This window comes from Balaenoptera acutorostrata, chromosome 17, assembly GCF_949987535.1.
Source record: "Balaenoptera acutorostrata chromosome 17, mBalAcu1.1, whole genome shotgun sequence".
Lineage (NCBI taxonomy): Eukaryota > Metazoa > Chordata > Mammalia > Artiodactyla > Balaenopteridae > Balaenoptera > Balaenoptera acutorostrata.
Genome location: NC_080080.1, coordinates 82,849,791 through 82,865,951, shown reverse-complemented (window position 1 = coordinate 82,865,951; position 16,161 = coordinate 82,849,791). Strand labels below are relative to the sequence as shown.

Below are 16,161 nucleotides of genomic sequence, written 5' to 3'. Positions count from 1 at the left end.
GTGGGAGAATCAGAGTCCTGCAGGGAGCACAACGGGGCCAGGAGGTTTCAGGGCTCACCTGCAGTGCAGATGAAGGCGTCCGCTCTGCACCCCGCGGGCTCCAGGCCCCCCAGAGCGAATACCCATCTCCAGAAGCATGGGGGGCGGGAGTGGGAGCGGGAGCCCCGAGGCCTGGGGGCGTGAGGAGCAGTGTTCCCGCTGACCCGCCATCTCTGTTGCAGTCCCAAGTCTCAAGCAGTCCAGTTAGATTCAAAGAGTGTGGTGCAGCCATCCTCATCCGTCTCTCCTGGGGGGTCTCCCCAAGTGAAGATGTGCGAGAAGGCACCTCTTAACACTTGCAGCAGCTGGTCACACTCAGAGGCGGCCTTTGCCTTGGAGAGACGGAAGAGCTGAGCCAGCCCTAGCGGAGGCCCTGGGGTCTGGGCCACAGGGACTGGCCTTGGGGGAGTGTGCTTGGCCCCCCCCCAAGGAGCTGCGGCGCTCGCTCACTCCAGGGCACTCCAGTCACCAGCCACGCTTGCCTTCGCAAAGGTCGCTTTTCAAGTTTACCCACCTTGCCCACTAGGAAAGTTCATCTTTAGGTAATTTTTCTAAAAGTCTAAGATTTAGCAAAGCCAGCTGCAGTAAAAGCCTGTTGGCAGATAGATTATGACCTGTTTCTTGAGGAAATTAAGGTATCCTTTTTCCATTATTTGTTCACAAGGTTATATGGAAGACAAAGAGTATATGAAATTTAGATTCCCAGACTTAGCAAATAGATAATAAAAGGCTGACTCTCTCGGTAGTATTCTACCACTTTTTTAAGTCACCAAAACGGCCAGTCCAGTTGGTAAAAGCAGGCGTTGAGCTTCAAGCAGATGTGCATAGAATGACAAGGGGTGTGTTTGTTTTTTCTCTGAAAGTCCACCTGGATTAGTAGTTTTTGTAGTCCTGGCCCAGCTTTTCTTTGAGTAGTTTCATCATCGGGCTGGGGGGTGGGGAGGAAGAGGGAAGAAATGAGAGAAATCGGTCTACACGTGAGGGAACAGGGCAGTGAATTTGACCTTTAAGTGTCAGCCTTGTTCTCTTCATCCAGCTTTGCCAGCGTTCTGCCGCCAGCATCACACCCTGACACTCTTCACGTGCTGTTTATTGTATTTGCTGTCCTGGACGTCCTCTCAGAGTTTTCTCCTATATCAGCATGTTTAAAAGTGGAAGTTAAATGTTAGATTCTGGTAGGGTACTTTAAAAGTACTAAATAGACTAACCATCACAATAAGACAAGGAAAAGCAAAAAGACAGAAAGGAAGAAATAAAACTGTCTCTACTTCAGATGACATGATGGTCTGTGTCGAAAATCCCAAGGAATCTACAAAAGAAAAAAAAAAAATTCCTAAAACTAGTAAATCAGTTCAGCAAAGTAGCAGCATACAAGATTAACATTCACAGATCAGTCACATTTCTATATACTAGCAATGAACCCTTGAAAACCAAAATTAAAAATACAGCATTTACAGTTGCCCAAAAAGGAGTATTTAGGTATAAATCTAACAAAACATGTCAGGACTTGTATGCTGCAAACTACAAAACACTGATTAAAGAAATCAGAGAAGATCTAAATAAATGGAAAGGTGTGCCGCGTTCATGGAGTGGAAGACTCAACGTTGTAAAGATGCTGGTTCTCCCCAAAAGATGGTGTAGGCTTGATGCAGTACCCATGAAAGTCCCAGCAAAAATGTCTGTAGATATATCCAGGCCTATTCTAAACTTTTTTTTTCTTTTTGAAATTTAAGGAAAAAATTTATTGAAGATCTGAAAAACAATTTCTAAAATATTGACTTTTCCAGAAAACTGTAGCTACACAATGCATTGTGTCTGTCATGTTAAAAAGTGATTAGACACCAATACAAAAACCAGGAAACAAGCCACCATTCTCTGACAATCTGAGCAAAGATGAAATGCCTAAGGAGCAACATGGATGACTTGCAAAGGATGGACTCTTCACTGTAAGCACCGTAAAGAAGGGGGGGCACAAATGGACGAGTGTGTTCAGTTATACACACTGAACGGAACCTTAGGCGCTGGGAATCAGGGCGTTTCGTCGCACAGCATTAACACACGTTATCAAAGTGCACGGTGTCAAAGGAATAGAACCGCCAGCATTCAAGCGCAGCTTTGTCAGCTAAGCAGTAAAACACTGCGGCACGTCTCTCTCTCGTCCATCGTTGAATTCTCTGGTAGCAACTTTGAAATGAAAAAAAAAAAAAAAAAAGGAGCTGTAACCCCTTTTATTTTCTGTTTAAAATCAAACAGAAAACAAACATCACGGGCTTCCCTGGTGGCGCAGTGGTTGAGAATCCGCCTGCCAATGCAGGGGACACGGGTTCGAGCCCTGGTCTGGGAAGATCCCACATGCCGCGGAGCGGCTGGGCCCGGGAGCCACAATTGCTGAGCCTGCGCGTCTGGAGCCTGTGCTCTGCAACAAGAGAGGCCGCGATAGCGAGAGGCCCGCGCACCACGATGAAGAGTGGCCCCCGCTTGCCACAACTGGAGAGAGCCCTCGCACAGAAACGAAGACCCAACACAGCCATAAATAAAATAAATTAAAAAAAAAAAAAAAAGAGAGACACAAGAACACAGAGTTCAACGCTAAATGTTTTGAAAAAAAAAAAAAAAAAACATCACTTCTGTTATACACTAACATTTCCAAAGTACATCATTTGTACAAGAGAAGGACTAAGAAACAAAAACGTGTTTACAGAGATCCAAACACGAGTGCGGATAAGCACCTCACACAGCTTTCCGCTCGTACTCAGGAGGAGCCACTACATAACCACTGGCACTAAACAGAGTTGCAGAGTTCTTTGCCAGGTATTCTAGGAAATCATGGAGGTAACTCAGTAATAAAGCAAGGCTCTTCTCATCCAGAGGTGCATAGGCCAACATCGCTCCAGTACGTACAGATAATCTCAGTAGATGTGGCGCTCCGCGCACCTGGGACGTGGTGCATCAGGGTGATCTGCGAGGGTTTCAGCATACTGTGGTCTCTCATGTTCACAGAGCAGCTAGTGCCCAACGTTACATTGAAGTATTCCTTGATCCCTGCCACAACTTCATGAACAGCATACTCCTTATTTTCTGTGTTTCCTCGAGATTGCTTGTAATTTGCAGAATCCTCTAGAATGGAATCCGCATTCTTCTTGGCAGGAAGATAAAAGAGCTGTTTTTGCCAGGTAATTAAGTCCCAGTCTTCAACAAGCCATGGTTTTAGTTCTTCAGGAATCTTTACTTTAACTTCAACTCTGTACATGAATGTTTCCTCATTTTCAACAGTAGAAGCTACTCGGGCCCTTTTCTTGCGAGGAGACTGAGGTGTCTCACTCGTACTACCACCGTCTCCATTTCCAGGTGTTTTCTGTTTGTACTTTTTTGTCTTCACTTCAACATTTTTCTGTTGCAGACCAGAAGTCTTCTTTCCAGGGGCAACCCCTCTCACCTTCCCCTCTGCATACTGCTCCTGATTGGCTTTGTCTGGAAATGCAAAGGAACTAGAGTAGATAAAACAGTTTTGAAAAAAGGATAAAGTGGGAGGAATCACACCCAATTTCAGAACTTATGGCTACAGGAAACTGCGGCATTGGTGGAGGGATGACGCTGATCAGTGGAGAGAGCTTGGGGAGCGGCCTGTGGGGTTACGGCCAAATGATTCCCGACCAAGGTGCAAACAAAGCAATTTGGTGGAGGAAGGATAGTCTTCAACTAACTGGATGTATATGGGCAAAAAATTAATCTCAACCTAAATCTCATACCTCACAATAGATCTTAGGTTTAAATATAAAACATAAAACTATAAAGAAAACTTTTAGGACTTGTTGAGTAAGGAGTTCTAAGATGTGACAACAAAAGCATGATCCATGAAAGGAAAAATCAGTTAGTTGGACTTTATCAAAATTAAAAATTTTTACTCTGCGAAAGATTGTGTTAAGAGAATGAAAAGACAAGCTACAGACCGTGAGAAAATATTTGCAAACCTTATATCGTAGACTATGTAATGAAGTCTCAAAACTCAACAGTAAACACACACACACACACACACACACACATAAGCACTCCAATTAGAAAATGGGCAAAGGACATGAAGAGACATTTCCAAAGAGGATGTCACACGGCAAATAAACACACGGAAAGGTGTTCGACATGACTGTCCTTAAGAAAAAAGCACGTCAAGACCATGGTGAGATATTACCATGCTCCTAAGCAGCTAAACATGAAAAACTAAAACGAAAAACAGTGAGAACATCGGATGCCAGTGAGGATGGGAAGAAACCATCTCTCATATGTTGCAGGTGGGCGTGTAAGGTGGTGTGGCCCCCCAGGAGCAGAGCTGGCAGTTCCTTTAAAAACTGAACACACTTATCCAAGCAGCTGCACTCCTGGGCGTTTATCCAGAGAAACAGATATCTGCATTCACACAAAAATCTGTACCCAAGTGTTTGTAATAGCCACAAACTGGAAACAACCCAGCTGTTCCTCAAAGGTGAACGGTAAACAAGCTGCGCCACATCCACGCCACGGACGGCACTCAGCAGTCAACAGGGACGAGCTGCCGACAGCGCGGCAGCTCGCATGGATCTCGGGCACGTGGTGCCGAATGACGAAAGCCAACTCGACATGCCATGCACCACGTGACTCTGTTTTTGCGAGGTTCTCAGAAGTTGTGGGCGTGTGTATGAGACCGTGTGAGTGCTGGTTATTCGTTCACCGAGTCTCCAGCCCCTCACGTGGGCTGGCACTTCGGTGCCTGTCCTTCAGGGAGCTGTGTGGAAAGAATCAGGATGTTCAGGGCAGGAGTGGGTGGACGACGCCTGGGAGAGAGGCGCAGCGGGCCGCCAGCGTCCACCCGGTGTCCAGCCAGCTGCCTCTGAACCTCAGCTGGCCCTGGTCGCCCAGCCCTGTCCAGTCACCCACACAAACAGCTGCTGTCAGGAGAGGGAGAGAGTGAATTTCCCTCGTGTGTCCCCCTTTGCTTACCGCTTTTGTGCTTGATTTGGACCCAGAATCTTGGTGTTGGCTGTAGGCCACGCCCTGCAGGCCACGTTTCTGTTGTGTTTGGTGTGAGGGGCTAAAAGACTGTGGGAAGCTTTGAGTCTTGTTCTCCGTGATGCTGAGACCCTCATTCTCAGTTCTGAGTGTTTCAACTTTGTTAACTGCTGGATCCTAAGCACTTAAAATAGTACTTGCTCTTAAATGTTGAGAGAAATAAGAATATGTAACATTAATTATTAAGGCCACAAGCTTTTCAAAAAGTAAACAACATTATTATATATAAACATTGTTAAGGGACTTCCCTGGTAGCGCAGTGGTTAAGAATCCACCTGCCAATGCAGGGGACACGGGTTCGAGCCCTGGTCCGGGAAGATCCCACATGCCACGGAGCAACTAAGCCCGTGCGCCACAACTACTGAGCCTGTGCTCTAGAGCCCGCGAGCCACAACTACTGAAGCCCACGCGCCTAGAGCCCATGCTCTGCAACAAGAGAAGCCACCACAATGAGAAGCCTGCGCACCGCAACGAAGAGTAGCCCCCGCTCGCCGCAACTAGAGAAAGCCACGTGCAGCAACAAAGACCCAACAATGAAGACCCAATGCCGCCAAAAATAAAAATTAATTAATTAATTAATTAATTAACCATTGTTGAAACTTAAGGCAAAGTCTAATAAGTCTTTGTGATGTATATTCTTTTTTTTTTTGCAACTAAAACAGGATTTTTAAAATTGTGGTAAAATGTACATTACATACAATTTTCCACCTTAACCATTTTTAAGTAGCATTAAGTACATTCACATTGTTGTGCAACCATCACCACCATCCACCTCCAGAACTTTCTCATTTTCCCAAAGTGAAGCTGTGTCCCCATGAAACACTAACTCCCTAGCCTCTGTCAACCACTGTCTGTCTCTGTGAATTTGTCTGTAGGGACCTCATATAAGTGGACTCATACACTATTTGTCTTTTTGTGTCTGGCTATATTCTTTATTTTAGATAACTTATTGATAATTTTTTATTCTATGAGTGACACATATTTGTTTTGCAAAATATAGGAAATACATAAACCAAAGGAAGAAAATAAACGTCACCTTTAAGTTCTACTCAGATAACCACTAACAACATTTTTTTATCTTTTAGAGAGAGAGACATTATAATTTGTTGTCTGCTTTTCACTTAGCAGGGTATTGTGAATGTCTTTCCGTGTCCTTAAATATTTTCTGTGTAACCATTTCAGTGGCTGCCTCATAATTTTTTATAGTTTTTTTATTGAAGTATAGTTGATTTACAGGGTTTCAGGTGTACAGCAAAGTGATTCAGTTATACATGTACATATATGTATATATTCTTTTTCAGATTCTTTTCCATTATAGTTACTACAATATACTGAATATAGTTTCCTGTGCTATACCGTAGGTTCTTGTTGTTTATCTTATATATAGTAGTGTGTGTCTGTCAGTCCCAAACTCCTAATTTATGCCTCTCCCTTTCCCTTCTGGTAAGCGTAAGTTTGTTGTCTATGTCTGTGAGTCTATTTCTGTTTTGTAAATAAGTTCATTTGTATCATTTTTTTACATTCCACATATAAGTGGTATCATATGATATTTGTCCTTCTGTTTGTGACTTACTTCACTTAGTATGTTGATTTCTAGGTCCATCCACGTTGCTGCAAATGGCATTATTTCATTCTTTTTTATGGCTGAGTAGTATTCCATTGTATGTGTGCACCACAACTTCTTTATCCACTCCTCCGCCGGTGGACATTTAAGTTGCTTCCATGTCTTGGCTATTGTAAGCTGTGCTGCTGTGAACGTTGGGATGCATGTATCTTTTCGAGTTAGAGTTTTCTCCAGGTATATCAGATGCATCATAATTTAATGAACAGTCTCCTTCCTGTCCTTGTGCAGTCAGGCCCCAAGGTCTGTCTGTCTGTCTGTGTGCCCCTGACTTCATGGTCCTGAATGGCAGCTCCTTGGCATCTGGCCTGGTGTCTGTGGAGCAGGTCTGCCTATGAGCAGCTCACTGACCAGGCCATCTCTTCTTTTTCCAGGATGACGGAGCTTTTCAGTTTGATTGACACCATGTGGCCTCCAGTGGCGCCTCTGAAAGCACCAGGCCACGGGCCAGCCTTCGAGGTAAGCCCAGCACTGCAGCGTCCCCCAACCCCACGCCCCCCATCGCACCTGCTCTGTGGGCACCAGGCGCTGAGCCAGTGCCAGCCCACAGTGCACATCCCAAGAAGCCCAGGTCCAGAGGGAGGGTGGGAGCCGGTACAGAGATCCAGACCCACTCGCCTCGCTCACAGGCTGGGGCCTGGCTGCCTTCCACAGGGTGCCGCACGCATGCCTCCTGAGGTTACTTTTCGCGACGCCTCTCGACCCCCATCGTCACGGGCCACTGCGCACTGAGGGCCTCAGCCTCGCACCGAACAAGAAGCGGGTGGTTTCCCTGCCACCTTCCAGTCAGTAGTAGAACCAACGCTTAGTCACCAATTAGAGCAAAAACTCAGTAAACAGAATCCATGGGTATCGGTTCACCCACCAGCTCAGCCAGGGATTTCCCTTTCCTTCCTCATCACATTGTTTATGGTAGTCAGTTGCTCACAGGTAGCAAAATCGACGGATGAAAATGTGTGCCTCCTCCCCGCCCTGAGCCCTGTCCAGCAGGCTGGCAGCGGCTGCTTTGGGCTTTAGCTCCCCAAGCTGAGAAGTGGGGCTACCTTGCTTGTGTGGTAGCTGACTTCCTAGCACAGGCCGAGACGGTGGCTCTGTCCTGTGCTAGACCAGCAGCCTAGTGGTCAGGAATGCCAGTTCTAGGTTACTTCCAGGGAAGATGTTTCTAAATGGTGTCTTCAGTGTACTCTGAAGAATAAACTTCTAAGATGAAATCTTCAATTGGTAATAAACTCAAAAGCACAGAAGTTCTTATGCTTGTTTCCAGAGGGAAACAACATAACCCGTCTCTTACAGAGCCTTCCAGAGAAACAGCCTGCATCTGTGAATAAAGAGGTCTTTATTAAAGAGTAGATTTATATTAATAGTGTATTTGAGTCTTTTAACAATACATTCATGTTCTACTTTTGCCTTCATTTTGAACAGGAAAAAACTCATCTGCCTCCTCCTAGCTTCTGTTACATCCTCACTGCTCATCCAAACCTGGGACAAATTGATGCAATTGAAGAAGACTCTATTTCGAAGCTTTACCAGCCTCCAATTCCCCGCTTCTTAAGAGAAATTCTCCAGGTGGCGTCTTTGTTTGTACCCTGGTCTCAGTTACTTTGCTGTGTCTGTGAGCTTGGGGAGACATTCCTCTCTGTTTTCAATACCTTTCCAGACTGATGGCCCCTGTACCCGTTGCAGTTTCTATGCCAGAGTGATTTACCAAAGACCACAGGTAATCCATCTCTCTTTTCTCAGAACGTGTTGCATAGCTTATTAAAGGATAATCTCTCTCAGAAACTGCTGGAGTAGCAAAAGAGAAAAACACTGCTGAACTTGAGCTGTGTGCACTCTGTGCTGACGCGGTAGTCAGCCCGTTCCTTGTGCAGGTGGGGCTGCAGCCCCTGGTGAAGCGCCGGGCGTGCAGCCGCCAGGGAAACCCGCCCGGTTCTCAGACCGGGCCCGTCGGCTCCTCTCTGACACAGGCAGGCTGTAGAAAGGAAGAAGCAGCTGGAGCCTCCTTTCCGGGGTGAAAGTGGGAACCTCAGGGTGGAGCTCAGCCAATTCTAAGGTCTCTTTCTCCCGCCGTCGAGAGGAGCCTGTGGTCGCCGGGCGGCACCCAAGTCAGAGGGCCGAGGCCGGGGGAGGGCTGCTCTCGGCCCTCAGTCCTGCAGGAGCCTCCACTGGACCTCAACTCAGAGCCGGACAGCCACGTGTCACAGCCACTCCCTGTTCGCTCGTAGGCACTTGGGAGAGATTCAGCACCTGTCCCGGAACTCGAGGGCTCTCGTCTCCCTCCCTGTAACTTTCTCTAACTTCCTGTATGTAATCTCCCTCCCAACCACGTGAGCGCCCCCCCGCCACCGAGTCACAGCTCCTGACCGTGCCGTCACCTCCTCCGCCCGGTCGTGTCAACCGCCACGTGGGATCCTCAGCCTGACCACACCATCCACGCCAGCAGCACCAGCTGAACCTCGTGTCAGCCAGGTTCTCGCAGGCCAGCCCTGCTGGTCCCCTGACGGGGGCCTTGCCAGCCAAATCCTCATCCCCATTTGCATCTACTGGATCCTCATGGCGAGTGCCATTGTGTCCTCATCACCTCCCAGAGGCCCCATCTCCCATTACCATCGCGCCACGTTGGAGTGCAGGACTCCAACATATGAGTTGGTGGGGCGGGGAGAGGCAGCGGAGGGGGACATAAGCATTCAGTTCGTGACCATTCCTAACCCCTGGGAAGCTTACATCTAGCAGGAGAGCAGAGTGTGTGTGCTGCCGGTAAGACGGTGTGCGGATCAGCACCCTAGCTGTGTGAACACATGGCGTTGGGAGGAGGGGCACGGCTGCTTCCTGGTGGGTCAGAGGGCGAGCAGAGTGGAGCCAGGACGGGCGGGTCTCCCCCGCAGAGGAGCCCTTAAACCAGCTGCGAGGTGGGCACTCACAGGGCTCAGCCGTGTCCTGGGGGCTGCTGACCAAGACATGCAAAGGCTATTGCGTGTTTTGAAATACTTATTGAAATGATACCAGAAATTGTTAGTGTTAATAATAATCATCTAAGATTATTGCTTTTAAAAAATAATTTTGGCTCTAAGAAAAGCTACTAAGGTAACAGCCTGAGTGTGTCCTTGAATCCTAGGTGAACAGTTTGCTTCTGGAGCCAAGGGAGGTGTGGCTGGTGGTGACCGACGCTACTCTTCAAGCACAGGGTGAGGGCTCGGGCCTCCCCAGAACCGTGCCTGTGCGCGTGGCCCCCTCATGCGTGCTGGGCCAGGAAGTCCGCGACGCGCTCTCCGAGGCCACCTCCAAGAGCTTCTTCTTCAGGGACGCTCTCCGAGACCAAGGTACGCGTTCCTCTTCCTGACGGCTCTGATGTGGTGACTGAGAGATGCCCGAAAATGGCTTTGTGGGTTCTTGATGCCTCTGTGTTGCTCTGGAAATGCAGGCCCCATCCCGAAGTCCACTGCGGACAAGACCCCTGTGATGGCCACACGGACAGAACCAGAACCCCCTGCATGCAGTGCCGGCGCAGCAGCAGGAGGTGCCAGTGGTCACTCACGGGTGGTCCGCTGGGGTCACACTTTACAGGTGCAGAAGCCGCCTGAAGCCACTGCCTGGCGCATTACTTTTCAAAACAGATAAAAAGCTAGAACATTTAAACACATGCTTTCGTCCCTCAGTATCCACCCCTCTGCGGACACCAAGACCTGCAGGTGCTCAGGTCCCTTCTGTAAAATGGTGGTATCTGCATATGAGCTGCACACGTCCTCCCACATTTTTTTTTAAAATAAATTTATTTATTTATTTTTGACTGCGTTGGGTCTCCGTTGCTGTGCGCGGGCTTTCTCTAGTTGCGGCGAGCGGGGGCTACCCTTTGTTGCCGTGCGCGGGCTTCTCATTGCGGTGGCTTCTCTTTGTGGAGCAGGGGCTTTAGTAGTTGTGGCACATGGGCTCAGTAGTTGCAGCACATGGGCTCTAGAGCGTAGGCTCAGTAGTTGTGACCCACGGGCTTAGTTGCTCTGCGGCTTGTGGGATCTTCCCGGCCCAGAGCTCGAACCCGTGTCCCCTGCGTTGGCAGGCAGATTCTTAACCACTGCGCCACCAGGGAAGCCCTCCTCCCACACTTTAAATCTTCTCCAGATCACTTATGAAACCTAACACAATGTCAGTGCTGTGTAACTACTTGCCGGTGTGCAGCAAATTCAAATTTTGCTTTCTGGAACTTTTTTCCCAAATATTTTCCATCCACCGTTGTTTGAATCCATGCTAGTTTGAATCTGCAGATGCAGAACCTGCAGATACAGAGACCTAACTGTATGCTTAGATTAGTCAGTACTTTTTTCCAGGAATCAAAGTAGGATCCTGCCTAGACTGTATATTTTTCAGTGCATATAACTTGCATGACACAGAATTTGCCTTTATGAATGGAATTTGAACCTAGTGTTTGTGTGCTCTTACAGCTTAGTGCACAAGGCTTTGGGCTTCCTTTCTGCACGGTGCTGTGTCTCTGGACACACGGGAACCGCACAGTGGTGCCCTTGGCTCCCCCAGTCCCCCCAGCTCCCAGGAGGCTGGCAAAGGACACATCTCTACTGGCAGGAGAACTCGCTTGTTTCAAACCTCAGAGCTGCAATAATCTGAAGTGTCTCTGTTGGCAGGTCAGGTTGTTTGTGTTGGACGAACTGTCCTCCTGCTTCCAAAGCCCCAGCTGGGTGTGGCCTCTGGTGCCTGGGAGCTGACGAGCCCCGTGAGGCTGGATGAGCTGGATTCTGTCACTCGGGTCAACTCCATTTGCAGCGTCCAAGGTGGGTAGTCGATTTTGATGGAAGAGGTATTTGTATTTCCTTAAGTATCACACTTACCTTATATTCATTTGCTCATTTGTTCATCGAGTATTTGTTGAGTGCCTGACATTGGATGCGTGACAAAGATGCGACCAGATACAGGACGGCAGCCTGCAGTGCTCCGAGTGCCTGTCGCCAGGACCTCACCTGTAGGAGGCACGGACAGGAGCCCTGAACCGAGATGGCAGGGGAGGGGGGCTGGTCAGGTGCAGGGTGGGGGCAGGAGGAGAGCAGGGCTTACAAAGGCTGCTGACAGGGCAGGTGGATAAGCGCCAGAGTCTGGGAAGAGGCTGCAGGGGCATCTGGAGGGGCCGGAGGGGCTGCGGCCTCAGGTAGCACCCAGGGTGGGGGGCGAAACAGGGCAAGGAAGTAGATCTGTGGGTGGATTAGTCAGGAGGAAAACTGACAGGTAGGGTAACAAATTCAGTACAGGGGAGCGAGATGTGGATGGAGGGCAGGAATGTCTGTGAAAGTAATTTGCTGAATTAATTTCCCAAAAGTACAGAAATTCCAGAAGTAACATTGAGGGCCTGTCTCTTCCACCCTTGGACCACTAGATTCCTGAACGCCGCTGTGGTTTTTATGAGCAGCAAAAGCTGTGACGCCACTGATGCTTGAACCCACAGCCCCTGTGTGCTCGTGAGACTGAGCACGTGTTCGTTGTGTTGAGGCCGTTTGGATTTTCCCTTCGTTGCGTTTCCTTTTACCGTTAGTACCGAAACATAACTGCTACAGCCTGGTGGTCCTGAAGAAGTCAGGCTCTGTCCCCTGTGTCCGGGTCCCCACTTCCTCATCTCTGCAACAGGGGTAACAGGACTGACCCCAAAGCCTTGCTGAGGAGTAAATGGAGCTGGTGGCGAAGGCGGACACTGAGTGCTCCCTGCTCCGGGCCGCGCGGAGGGCGACTGGCTGGGGGCTGGGGGCTGCGGGCAGTGACGGCAGGGGTGGGGCGCCAGGGCCCTCGGGATTGCTCTGGCAGAGTTGGTAAAGGCCTTCCAGACAGGTGAGGGCACGTGGAAAACGCCGGGCAGCCGTGAGAGCTTCGTGTGCTGGCGGAGCGGGGCTGTCGTGGGCAGGCTGGCCCTGTGCTGTTCTGCTGTCCCCGGCCGTGTTAACGAGGTGGGATGGTCAGATTTTTGTCTTAAATGAAGCGATTCTTTCAGCACCACGGACCGACTGTGGTGCAAAGCCGTAGCTGGCTGTTGGCAGGAAGATGATTGCGCTGCTGTTTGGAGGAGCACGGGGGAGGGTGGCCGTGAGTCTGGAGGCCGAGAGGGCCAAACTCGAGCAGACTCAGGCAGCCTGTCCACAGCCTGTGGTTTCCAGCCGCCCGCCGCTCCCATCCCCTCACCTCTCTCAGAGAGGGGTCACTCCCGGGCTCAGAGCAGGGAAGGGTGAGGAAGCAGCCCCCAAGTGACAGTCCCCACCCCTCCCGCTTGGGCCTTAGGGGACCGCAGGCATTGCCACCACCTGAAGCACCACTTTATGAGAAACTGCACCTGAAGAGCTGGCTTCCTGAGGAGGGTTTGGAACCTGACCCACTCTTACCTGCAGCCAAGGGAGTAAGAAGCACAGACGTACAAGCAGAGGAGAATGTCTAGACACTTGTAGGGACAGAGAGAAGACCCGATTTTTCTGAAGACCCTAATATTTAAAAAAAAAAAAATTTATAGTGAGCTTTACAGAACACAACATTAACCGTTTCAGAGTGAGACACTCAGTGGCTGTTGGTCCACTTACAGGGTTGTGCATCCACCTCCTAGTCTACATCTTGGCTTTTGTCATCTGAGTGGCTTTGAAAACAAAGTGGCAGTCTAGTTTTTTGTTTTTTGGGTTTTTTTCTTTTTTTTTTTTTTAAACGTGATTATACTCAATCCATGAGTACACGGCTTTTTTTTTTTTTTTTTAAACTTTGGGTTTATTTATTTATTTATTTATGGCTGTGTTGGGTCTTCGTTTCTGTGCGAGGGCTTTCTCCAGTTGGCGGCAAGCGGGGGCCACTCTTCATCACGGTGCGCAGGCCTCTCACTATCGCGGCCTCTCTTGTTGTGGAGCACAGGCTCCAGACGCGCAAGCTCAGCAGTTGTGGCTCACGGGCCCAGTTGCTCCGCGGCATGTGGGATCTTCCCAGACCAGGGCTCGAACCCGTGTCCCCTGCATTGGCAGGCGGACTCTCAACCACTGTGCCACCAGGGAAGCCCGGCAGTCTAGTTTTCAATCCCAGTGTCATTGAGATGAAACTCACCCTTTTAAAGTGTACAGCTCACTGTTTCTAGTGTGTTCACACAGTTGTGCAACCACGCCCACTAACTAGCCCCAGAGAGGAACCCCCGTCTGTCAGCAGTCACGCCCTGTCCCTGCCCAGCCCCCGGCTCCTGCTTCTCTACCTTCAGCCTCATGGACACTCATGCGCATGAATCATGCGCTGTGTGCTCCTTGGTTTCTGGCTGCTTTCACTCAGCAGGACATTTTCGAGGCATTTCTCAGGCTGCATTCCTTTCTGTGGCTGAATATTCCATCGTATGGGTAGACCCTGTTTTGTTTATCCATTCATCAGTTGATGCACATTTTTTTGATACTGCGATTCATGCCGCTGTGAATATTCACGTAAGGCCTTTGGGCGGACATCTGTTTTCCATTCTTCGGGTGGGTTTGCGTGGGCCATGATCGTAACTAGAGAGCAGCAGCAGATCTGGGAGGAAGCTGTGCCCCCGCCATAGAAAGCAACCCTTCAGGGGGACAGAGCTGAGACTGAGATTGGGCACTCCCGGTGCAGACAAGGTGACCAAAGGGCAGCGTCAGGAAGTGTGGCCCACGGTGAGAGATCCAGTGTCTGCTGGGGCCTCTCTGGAGAAGGGCAGTGTTGGTGGAGGGTCTCTGGCCAGCACCGCCCGTGGAGCGACACCTGGGCAGTGGAGGGAGAGCTGGGCCAGCACAGTCCTCCTCGTGCCCCCGGAGCAGAGCTCTGTGACAGGTCACACCCCTGCGCCCCACGTCCTCACCAGCGTCTGGTGTTCTCAGGGCTGTAGGTTGTCAGCCCTTCTAACAGGCGTGTGACGGTGCCTCACTGCTATTTTAGCTTGCGCTTCCCTGACCACATGGGCTGTGGAGCGTCTTGCATGTGCTGATTTGCCATCTGTGTATCTTCTGGGGTGAGGTGTCTATGAAGGGCTTTGGTCTATTTTTTATTCAGGTGGTTCATTTTCTTATTGTTGAGTTTTAAGAGTTTTTTCATATATTTTGGGGAACAGTCCTTTGTCAGATAGGTCTTTTGCAAATATTTTTTCCTGTCCTTGGCTTGTCTCTTCATTTTCTTAACAGTGTCTGCAGACCAGTTTTAATTTTAGTGAAGTCCAACATCAACTTTTATTTTTCATGAATTGTGCTTTTGGTGTATCTAAAAACTCGTTGTCTGATCCAGGGTCACCCAGATTTTCTCCTGTTTTCTTCTAGGAGTTTTATAGTTTTGCATTTTACAATGAAGTCTATGATCCATTTTCAGTTAAATTTTGTGAGGTGTAAGGTCTTTCTGGATTCATTTTTTTCCCATGTGTTTGTCAGTTGTTCTGTCACTGTTGAAAAGACTGTCCTTTCTCTATTGAAATGCCAAAGATCAGTCGACTATATTTATGTGGGTCTATTTCTAGGCTCTCTATTCTGTTGCACTGATTTATTTGTTCTTTCACTGTTACAACACTGTCCTGATTATGGTAGCTCTGTTGTGTGTCAGTCCTCCAGCGTTGTTCTTCATTATTGTCTGGCTATTCTAGGTCTTTTTGTCTTCCATATAAACTTTAAAATCGGTTTGTTGGTATCCACAGAATAACTTGCTGGGATTTTGATTGGGATTGTGTTGAATCTGTAGAGCAACTTAGAAAAAATGTACATCTTAACACTGTTGAGTCTTCCTGTACGTAAACATGGAATATCTCACCGTTGATTTCTTTCAGCAGAGTTTTGTAGTTTTCCTCATATAGATCTTGTACATATTTTGCTACACTTATACCTAAGTATTTCATTTATTTTAGCTAATGTAAATGGTGTTGTGTGTTTTTAATTTCAGATTTCCTTGTTTATTGTTAGTATATAGGAAAGCAATTGACTTTTGTATTTTAACCGTGTATCCTACAACCTAGCTACAAACATGTTTGTAGTTCTAGATTTTTTGTTGTTGATTCTTTGGGGTATTCTACAGAGAAAACTGTCATCTGTGGACAGGACAGTGTTTTTCTTCATTCCCGACCTGTATACATTTTATTTCCTTTTCTGGCCTCTCGCATAAACTGGGACTTCCCAGCACCAGGTTGCGTAGAAGCGGTGAGAGGGGACTTCCTTGCCCTGTTGCTGATCTTAAGGAGAAAGCATCAACTTTCTTTCTCACCATTAGGTAATGACGTTAGCTGTAGGGGTTTTGTTTTTTTGTTTGTTGTTTTTCCTGCTAAAGATAATCTCTTTATTCCACACATTGAAGGAAAAGAACCCTGCTCTTCTCCTACCGCTCTCTTCCTTCCCCTCCAGTTGGTTCTGTGTGTTGCTAAGGTTGATGCTGTTCTGTAGCTATAAAGCCTTGCACTTTGTCTACAGGTTGATCCTCAAAGATGAAAATCAATAAGTGGTATTTTGGGACTTCCCTGGTGGTCT

The 16,161-nt window shown here is 48.4% G+C and overlaps 1 protein-coding gene and 1 pseudogene across 2 annotated transcripts in view; one reads left to right on the top strand and one right to left on the bottom strand.

Annotated features, from left to right (window-relative positions):
- SPIDR (scaffold protein involved in DNA repair) overlaps positions 1 to 16,161 on the top strand; it is a 358,082-nt gene that overhangs the window by 326,952 nt on the left and 14,969 nt on the right. For both annotated transcript variants that reach the window (XM_057532500.1, XM_057532499.1), the window contains 6 exons: positions 7,075 to 7,159; positions 8,123 to 8,266; positions 8,358 to 8,417; positions 9,816 to 10,020; positions 10,122 to 10,217; positions 11,335 to 11,481. In XM_057532500.1, coding sequence (XP_057388483.1) covers positions 7,075 to 7,159; positions 8,123 to 8,266; positions 8,358 to 8,417; positions 9,816 to 10,020; positions 10,122 to 10,217; positions 11,335 to 11,481 — 737 coding nt within the window. The remainder of the gene's footprint in view (positions 1 to 7,074; positions 7,160 to 8,122; positions 8,267 to 8,357; positions 8,418 to 9,815; positions 10,021 to 10,121; positions 10,218 to 11,334; positions 11,482 to 16,161) is intronic.
- On the bottom strand, positions 2,744 to 4,652 carry LOC103014035 (mortality factor 4-like protein 1; annotated as a pseudogene).